A 10372-nucleotide genomic window follows, 5' to 3' on the forward strand; every position below is an offset into this window, starting at 1 on the left:
GAACAAAGCAGAGAATGTATTTTCTTTGTCGTCTTAGGTCTTTCGGCGTAAGCAAAAAGATTCTTCTTTTGTTCTTTACGTCTGCAATAATGAGTGTACTGCAATATTGCAACTCTATTTGGTATAAAAACCAAACCAAAACCAAAATATTACCACTAATTAATTGTTTAGTCAATTAAAAATCTGCTCAAAGATTGTTGGCATGCCTCTAGAGAAGCTATATGACTCAACTTCTTATAATAATTTGTTAAGACTGGCTAATAATATAATATCTGATCCCAATCATGTTCTGCATAATGAGTTTGAACTATTACCATCAACTCGGAGGTACAGAATCCCAAGATTCAACAAATTGAAATTGATAGATCCTTGAGCTAAATAAGACACTTAATCGTAAATCAAGAGTATTGTAAATATACTGTGTTGTGTAGTGGGATGTAGTAAGAGTGAGTTTGTGAATTAAGTGATGTTGTGTAAGAGATGATTGCTGCAAACATAGAAAATATACTGTGATGCAAGAAAAATTTCAGACATGTTCTGACAATAAAGTATTATATCATATCATATCACATCATATCATATCATGAGCAGAAAGGGGCGTGTCTTGTCAATATGCGGCGGAGAGAGTGTTCAGTGCGCATGTCTGATGTTAGCCGAAATCGATTGAAACACTGACATGGCGGATACCTGCCGTTACCTTTGTCTTGGGTTCTAAAACTTTCACGGTACAACACACAGTACTACAAATACACATTTGACCTGTATTACCATAGTATTACTCACTGAGTTCATTTATTGATAAAAATATCCCCTCGGCAGGCACGGTGGCTTAGTGGTTAGCACATTCGCCTCACACCTCCAGGGTTGGGGGTTCGATTCCCGCCTCCGCCTTGTGTGTGTGGAGTTTGCATGTTCTCCCCGTGCCTCGGGGGTTCCCTCTGGGTACTCCGGTTTCCTCCCTTGGGACAAAGACATGCATGGTAGGTTGATTGGCATCTCTGGAAAATTGTCCATAGTGTGTGATTGCGTGAGTGAATGAGAGTATGTGTGTGCCCTGCGATGGGTTGGCACTCCGTCCAGGGTGTATCCTGCCTTGATGCCCGATGATGCCTGAGATAGGCACAGACTCCCCGTGACCCGAGGTAGTTCGGATAAGCGGTAGAGAATGAATGAATGAATATCCCCTCGGCCAGCTGCCCCAGCAGGTTCCGCCATAATAGTTGCCTGGGTTACGTATGTATGTGTGGGGCGGAGCCATTAAAACAGGGGTGACACCCAATTGGGTTGGGGCGTGTTTGTTTAGGTGATTTCAAATGTCAGCATTGGCTTTCAAACATAGTGCACTCCACCTTTAAGGATAAAACTACATGTTGTACTTAAATCACCTTAAATACGTGAATCTGAAGATTTTACCTGATGAAAAAATAATTCATGTACAGTTATTTCCAGTTAATTTCCCTGAATGTTTAATTCAACTCCTCTCAGGAGGTAAAATCTCCTCTCTTTCTGATGGCCAAACCTTTATTAGTGATGCAATATGTAATAATAATGTACTAGCTAATGAATTAATCAAGGTAAAGGAGAACAGGAAGCAAACAAAATACCAATAGGCTGAAATGGAACCACACACAAAGCAATCAAGCAAAAACCTATTATAATATATTACATCTATAGAATATAAGGAGCAGGATGATATTTTGCTTCCAAAACTTCAACTTAAATCTGACATATTTTACTACTTCCAAGTTCAGTTATTTGTGTTTCTTTGTGCTTTAAAAGTCTACCATAACCTGATAATGTGTTGTATATTCTGTATATATTAAGTGTCCATTGAAACCATTTAATTTAACAGTTTTCTCTGATCATTTTGATCAATTTATTGTTGACAACAAATTTTATATTATACAATAATCAGTACATGAGTTTGTTTTGTGGCAGTTTTATTAGAACTGTTGCTGATCTTCTGGGATAATGAATGAATTTACCTTCAGTATAACAGAAATGTGTTTTTGTACAGTGCAGCTGGATTTCCTGTCACTGTGGACTGCAGAGCACAGTAGTATAGAGCAGAGTCTGATACAGCAGCAGAGGAGATGATCAGATCCACTTGTTTTTTATCTTTATCATCAACTTTAGCATCCAGACGTGGTGGAAGAGGGTTACTTTTACCTCCACTTGGAAAGATGTAAAGAAGGAACTCAGGGTTAGATTTTGGATATTGTCTGTACCAGAACAAGTTTCTTACTGCACCACTGTAGCTGCAGTACAGAGTAACATCATCGCCTTCATGTAGCTCTTTATGAGTAAAAAGTGGCTTTATTGGATCTGCCATGGAGTCACCTGTCAAAGAGAAGAGAATATAATATAATTAGACTTTACATGATCAAGACAAAGTTAAAGAACTCAGACTCACATTCTGATATTTTCACTCATTACTATTTACCATTACCACTAATGTTTCTGAATTTAAATGTGAACTCACTTAGTGAAAGCCACAGGAACATCAGTATAACAGTGAACATGATGAATGGTGATGAATGGTGTTGCCAAATGAAAAGGTCTCTCTGTACTCTATTATGTGAACATCATAAAGGTTCATGAAGCGCCACCCCACAGCATCACATGACACCTCCTGTTCTTCTGACAGTTTCTTGACTTGCTGCAGTTCACCTAGTCACCTACAAAACAAGTGATATAAATTTTCTTTTAAATCATTACAAAATCACCATTTCGTTTCTTGAATATATACAGAGATTGTGTCATAAATAATTTTGTACCTGCTTCACTTTTTTAATTGAAATGGACTTCATGTGGAAATCAAAAATTCATGTGGAAATCATCATCTGAATATACATATAGAAAAAAACATACAGATTAAGTAATATAACAGTAATAAAAAATCATTTGGGGAAAAAAAATCCACATTTTCATTCCAAAATATAAAGAATGTGTCTTACAAAATTTGTCAACCTCTCAAACTCTTTGATTTTGGACTGAAATTTATATAATCTTTAATCTACTTTATGAATATACCTATAAATAAAAAAATAAATAAGTTACTAAATAAAATGATTACATAGGGGGAAAAACATTAAAATTCTGTTGTTTAATCCCTAACTATAAACTATAATCTAACCTAACCTAATAAGGGTCATGGTTGCATGGTTTCACTGCATGTCGTACTCTCGTTGTATGTCGTATGTGACAAATAAAATTTGATTTGATTTGAGAGAGAAATTATCACAGTGGTTGTCTGACTTTATGCCTATGTTGCCCCCTAGTGGAAAAAAGAGAATATCACTTTATCACTTTGTATATCACTATTTCCTCCAAATATTATTTTTATTTATGAAATTATATTTATAGTTTGTTGCCAAATAAAATGTGAAACTAAAATTTTTTAAAACAAAATTGTGTACAATTATTCCCAGTTAATTTACCTGAATGTTTAAAATCGAGTCCTCTCAGAAGGATATGAAATCTCCTCTTCTTCTTATGGCCAAACCTTTATTAGGGATGAGATTTAAATCAATATTGTGCTGGATTATAAGGTAAAGGAGAACAGGATGCAAACTAGTGTTAATTTCGTCACCTATTTTTAATTTAGTCTTAGTCTTAGGCTTGTGCCAAATGTCCTTGTTAGTTTTAGTCATATTTAGTCATTCACATATCTTTTTTTGTTAGTCAAGTTTTAGTCGACTAAAAGTCTCGTCATTTTAGTCTAGTTTTAGTCAAAAGAAAACTCAAGGTATCTTAGTCAAGTTTTAGTCGACTAAAAGTCTTTTAATTTTAGTCTAGTTTTAGTCAAAAAATTGTAGTCTTTTTTTTTTTTTTAAATAACACATTATTACTGAGATTATTACTGATAAACATTTCAGTAAAAAAAGTGTTTCACTCGAACTTGACTGCACATCACATTTTTTACTTTATTGATACTGCTTTTAATCGTAATGCAAAGACCGGTCATCGGGACATAAGCTGTCATGTGCAATAAAAGAGGCTGCAATAGAGGCCTACCTAGACCAGGGGTGGACTTGCGCTCAGGGTTTTTTTTTTTTTTTTTGAGCGGCGTGTGGACGAATTCTTTCTACGCACACACTAAACAGCGAACGCATTCTGAATATTTTAAAGGCGTAACAGCTGATGAAAAAGCAGAGACAATTGCAGACGAAAATGAAAAGAGATTTTATCTTAATTTTTATTTTATACAAAACATTTTCGTCTCGTCTTTTTTCGTCAACAATAATGCATGTTAATTTAGTCTTAGTCAGCGTTTTTGGACAGTGGTGCTGTCTTGTCATCGTCTCGTCTTAGTCATGAAAAAAAAAAGTTGTTGACGAACATATTTCGTCTCGTCTGACGAAATTAACACTAATGCAAACAAATTAGTAATACACTGAAATAGAGCCAGACACAAAGTAATCAAACATAAACCTATTAAGTTATTACATCTATAGCAAATAAGGAGCAGGATAATATTTTGCTTCCAAAACTGCTTTAGTTCTTCAAATCTAACATATTTTACTACTTTTACATCTAATGATATAATTATTGTCTCAGTAATAAAATAATTGAGAGAAATATAGTTTATCTCAAGTTCAATCCTTACACCATTCAAGTGAGAACATTACAGTGACAGCGTGGCTGTGGTCGAGCATCGGTTATTGAACCAGCAAGTAACGTGTGATGTTTCTTATCTGTGCCTTATGTGAAGTTCAGTTAGTTGTGTTTCTTTGTGCTTTAAAATCTACCATCTGAGAGAGAGAGAGAGAGAGAGAGAGAGAGAATGAGTAACTGAGCACACACACATGTACACACAGACACATATATAAATACAGAGCAAGATTTCTTGACAGAACAACAGTTATGATTCATTTTCTTATTTTTGTTTGTCTCCTGAGTCTTCCTCCACAACTTCTTTTGCCAGTGCACTACAGCATATATATTCAGCAATGTATATCAAGGACACCAAACAAACACACAAGAGAATGACAACAGCAAAAGTGAAGGGCTGTTATGGTGCAGTTTACCGAGCTGTTGTGTTATGTATTAAATCATTCCCCAGAGGGTAAAGAGACTGGAGAGTAACTCCTTATCCTATCCAAGGAACCAGACATTACCTACATGTTTCTGTTAACAAAGTGGCTCATGACCCTGATATTTGCAGCATGAAAAGTCCCACAAGCCACCATAGGATTTTGACTTCAATATCTGAAGAAAAACATTTATTTCCACATCCTTTGGGTTACACCAGTTTGTCAAACATCCTTTTGAGTTGTTTTAAGCCCCAGCAAAGGTTCTCCTAGCAAACCCCAAAAATCTGATTAAGTACAGCACAATCGAGAAAAAAAAATGTCTGGCCTTCAAGTCACCCCCAATACTACCTGCTGAGGGTATGGTGGGTGTCTTGTTTACAGGGGCAGATGACAGCATCTAGAGAAACACAACACTCTATATGTTGTGTACTGAACCATATTCAGGATCATTAACATTAGACACATTGTTTCAGTACTTTGATAACATTCATAGACATTGATAATATTAATACTAGTAACTATGGTTAAATCCGCTTAGGTCGGGTCCAGTCGAGAAGCTTTTATTGTCATGAAAACCATATATATCTGAACCAGTACAAAGTAAAATGAGAAAACGTTTTTCCAGGACCATGGTTCTACATAGAACAACACAAAGATAAGGACTTAAAGTAAGTTAGTCCTAGCCACATAAATTTCATTTGTGCAACCTGGTGCAAACAGTGCAGGAGAAAAGACAAACAAACAATACAAATCAATACAAAAACTACTAGACAATACTCAAAAGCACTGACCAATGTACATATTGTATATTCTACAGTACATGTGCAAAAATACAGGAATAAACACCTAATATAACAGCAGCAGTTATATGACATATTGTAATGAGTTAGAGAGAGAGCAAAAATTACAGGGCTCCTGTTCTCCAGTGTTAAAGGAATGAAATTTACAGACCTCTGGTGATTCCTATAGTAACAAAACAGTGTGTTAGTTTTTGTACAGTGCAGCTGGATTTCCTGTCACTGTGGGCACCAGAGCACAGTAGTATAGAGCAGAGTCTGATACAGCAGCAGAGGAGATGATCAGATCCACTTGTTTTTTATCTTTATCATAAACTTTAGCATCCAGACGTGGTGGAAGAGGGTTACTTTTATCTCCACTTGGATAGATGTAAAGAAGAAGCTCAGGATTAGATTTAGGATATTGTCTGTACCAGAACAGATTCTGTACAACACCACTGAAGTCTTTGTAGCTGCAGGACAGAGTAACATCACCTTCATCTACAACTTTATGAGGGGAAAGTGGCTTTATTTGATCTGCCATGGAGTCACCTGTCATAGAGAAGAGAACATAATATTATTAGTCTTTACATGATTAAGACAAAGACAAATAACTCAGACTCACATTCTTATTTTTTCACTCACTACTATTTACCATGACCTTTCAAGTTTCTGAATTTAAATATGAACTCACTTAGTGAAAGCCACAGGCACATCATTATAACAGTGAACATGATGAATGGTGATGAATGGTGTTGCCAAATGAAAAGGTCTCTCTGTACTCTATTATGTGAACATCATAAAGGTTCAGGAAGCTCCACCCCACAGCATCTCATGACACCTCCTGTTATATATATATATATATATAAGTTCTTACAAATATATATTGTCTTAAATAATAAGACAGTTTATTGCCACATTAACAACTCTTCTAAAATGCAAATTCATGTGGAAATCACACTCTGTATATAAAGATAGATATACAACATACGTGTGAAGTGATATAACCAAAATCCAGTTTCATTCCAAAATATATAGAATGTGTCTTGCATAATTAGTCATCCTCACAAACTCATGCACTGAAATTTAGATAATCTTGAATCTACATCAATAATTTAAATAAACAAACAAACAAACAAACAAACAAATAAATTTTTTTTTAAATTTTTTAATAAATATTATTACTAGGCACAAAAACATTAAAAAGAAAACAGTATTCAATTCTGTTTTTAAATCTGTAAATTGGTTCTTTTAAATAAGTGACACATACGGTGGCCGAGAAGTGCAAAACACATTAACAAATCCGAATACACTAACAAATCCGAATACACTAACAAATCCCAATACAAATGAACAAATCCCAAAACACAACAAGAAGTCAGACAACCCGGAAAAGTTTGGTATCTTTTGTGAATGTAAACTTGCCGATCATCGGACAAAACACCTGTCATTCAAGATATACAGGTATGGAATCTTATGTGTAACGTGTAAAGTTCTCCATTTAAATATAAGAAAATAACAGAATTAATCCACAGGAAGGACAATACATTTTGTACACTTTTACACACCCTTTCCACCTTTTCCCTGCAGCAGACTGTTGAATTTCATGTATACCTTGAGTTAGACTTGTCTTGTCCAATGATCGGCACGTGTTCCAATCACAAACTATACCTACCTTTTCCGTTGGTTGTCTGAATTGTCGTTGTGTTTTCGGATTTGTTAATGTGTATTCGGATTTGTTGTTTTGTTTTTGGATTTGTTAGTGTTTTGCATTTCTCGGCCACCGTAGACATACTTACATAGAGAATTTATCACAGTCGTTGTCAGACTTTATGACTTTATGTTGCCCCCTGGTGGAGAAAAAGATGACCTTTTATTATCTTTAAATTTTTCTTCTAATTGCCACCGATATAGTTATAATTTGTGGCTATTCTATTTTTTTTAAGGATAAAACTACATGACATACTTAAATCACCTTAAATAGATTTTAAAACAAAAGATTTTACTTAATGAAAAAATGTCTAATTCATGTACATTTATTTCAAGTTATCCATTAAAGGAACAAATATTCTTCTGAATGATGATTCTAAAGCAGTACACAGTGTTAAAATCATTTCTAGCTTTGAGTCCATTATATCCAGGTGATGTTATCTAATGTGTTATAATTGAGACAAGCAAAGTTTTCATCAAGTTCAATCCTTACACCATTCATGTGAGAACTGTTGTGTCTTTATTAACATAAAGACTTGGACACACGTAACCTCTTATCGACTTTGCTTTACTTACACATGTACACTTTACTTCCTCATCCAATTACAGGCATATATACAATAATGTGTTACGCATTAGCGTGTTTTTTTTTTTTTACAGATGTTCTGGTTCAAGGTATTGAACTTGGAGTAGTGAAAGCACCTTTGCATAATATTTATCTTCGATCCGATGTCGTGGCTGGATTTGTTAAAGTTGCAGTTCGATCGCAGTTGCCAGTTAAGGGGGTTTCGTTTATTTTGGGCAACGATTTAGCAGGTGGGAAGGTTTTTTGTTGGCCTGTGGTAACTGACAACCCAACTTTGAATGACAGTGATGAGCTGTCACGTGAATTTCCCTCTGTTTTTACTTCGTGTGTGGTGACGCGTGCCCAGGCCAGGAAAATGAAAGATGCTGATGATCTTTCAGACTCATTTTTGTGTGGTACAAATCCTCTGTGTGAAAGCATCCCCGAGGGTGATCTGATCCCCAGTTCTGAGACTGACCCAGACATTAAAGTTAAAATTTCGGTACTGAAGGAGGAATGTGATAAACTCGGTGTTGGACGTGCACAACTTGTGGCAGCCCAGAAAGCAGACCCTTCACTCTCTCACTGTATTGATGTGGTTGTGGAAAAGGCAATGGTTGTGGAACTTGGCTAACTATTCAACAGCTTATTTCTTGGATGAGGATGTGTTAATGCGTAAATGGACACCTCCCAACTCAGAACATGATTGGAGGTCAGTCTTTCAAGTGGTGGTTCCAAAGCCATATAGAGCCCAAGTTTTAAGTGTCGCCCATGACCATGATCTCTCTGGCCACTTAGGGGTGAGAAAGACTTATAACCGTGTGTTAAAGCATTTCTTTTGGCTTGCTATGAAGTCTGATGTCATCAGTTATTGCCGTTCGTGTCATGTTTGTCAAGTAGTGGGTAAACCTAATCAGGTTATTCCCTATGCACCTCTTCAACCTATACCTGTAATGGGTGAGCCTTTTGAAAGAATTTTAATAGACGGTGTGGGACCCCTTCCTAGAACCAAGTCTGGTCATACCTACCTGCTAACCATGATGTGTGTTGCTACTAGGTACCCTGAAGCCATACCTTTGCGTAGCATAAAGTCTAGAGCCATCATTAAGAGCCTTGTTAAGTTTTTTACCACCTTTGGGTCACCAAAATATATCCAGTCAAACCAAGGTTCAAATTTTATGTCCATGCTTTTTAGAAAGGTTATGACACAACTGCAAATTCACCACCAGGTATCTAGTGCATACCATCCTAAATCCCAAGGTGCCTTAGAAAGGTTCCATCAGACCTTAAAGTCTATGCTTCGGACCTACTGTTACAGTCAGGGAAAGGACTGGGATGAAGGGATTCCCTTATTGTTATTTGCAATTCGTGATGCAGTGCAAGAGTCACTTGGGTTCAGCCCAGCTGAATTAGTCTTTGGTCATACTGTCCGTGGTCCTTTAAAGGTGTTACAGGAAGAGTTCTTGTCTCAGAGCTCTAGGAAATCTCCAGTCAAGAGCGTTGTGGAATATGTTAGTGCCCTTCGTGAGTGTCTTCATGCAGCTTGTGAATTAGCCAAACACTACACACAGTCCCGTATGAAGATACGATTTGATAAGGAAGCAGTGGAGCGTACATTCCAAGTAGGGGATGAGGTTTTGGTTTTATTGCCTTTACCAGGCTCAGCTCTCCATGCTAGGTTTTCTGGGCCCTATGTTATTGAGTCTAAGTTGAGTGACACCGACTATGTTGTAAAGACTCCTGATCGGAGAAGGAAGTCTCGTGTTTGCCATGTTAATATGCTTAAGCCATACGTTTCTCAATCTACCCCTGTTGTTGGTTCTTCAAGTCCAGAAGAAATTTCAGTAGCTCTTGTCTCTATGGGAGTGCCACCATCTGATTATTCTCCAGAAATGGATGGGCTCTTCCTAGGTAGTGCTTGTTTTCCAGGTGCTCATTTGAAAAATTCAGAATGGTTGTGTAATATGCAGGTCAAACTTGCTCATTTGTCACCACTGGCCCAAAGAGACTTGATTAGTCTTATTCAACAATTTCCCTCACTTTTCGCTGACATTCCTTCACGTACTACCGTTCTTAAACATGACATTGATGTTGGTGATAATGCCCCTGTTAACATGCGTACAGGGTTAATCCCATGAAGCATGCCATGATGAAAGCAGAAACCGATTATTTGATTGAAAATGGTCTTGCTGTACCTAGCTGTAGTCCCTGGTGTTCACCCTGCATACTAGTTCCCAAACTTGATCGAAGCTTTCGGTTTTGCACTGATTATAGAAAGGTTAATG

The 10372-nt window shown here is 36.6% G+C and overlaps 2 gene segments (V, D, J or C); both read right to left on the minus strand.

Moving 5' to 3' along the window:
• Positions 1-1987: 1987 nt before the first annotated feature.
• On the minus strand, positions 1988-2527 carry LOC132848093 (T cell receptor alpha variable 12-3-like). The segment is given in 2 exon segments: positions 1988-2340; positions 2483-2527. Coding segments are annotated over 2 exon segments (393 nt in total).
• A 3493-nt stretch (positions 2528-6020) lies between these two features.
• On the minus strand, positions 6021-6559 carry LOC132847872 (T cell receptor alpha variable 12-2-like). The segment is given in 2 exon segments: positions 6021-6364; positions 6507-6559. Coding segments are annotated over 2 exon segments (384 nt in total).
• Between the last annotated feature and the right edge of the window lie 3813 nt (positions 6560-10372).

This window comes from Tachysurus vachellii, chromosome 7, assembly GCF_030014155.1.
Source record: "Tachysurus vachellii isolate PV-2020 chromosome 7, HZAU_Pvac_v1, whole genome shotgun sequence".
Taxonomy (NCBI): Eukaryota; Metazoa; Chordata; class Actinopteri; order Siluriformes; family Bagridae; genus Tachysurus; species Tachysurus vachellii.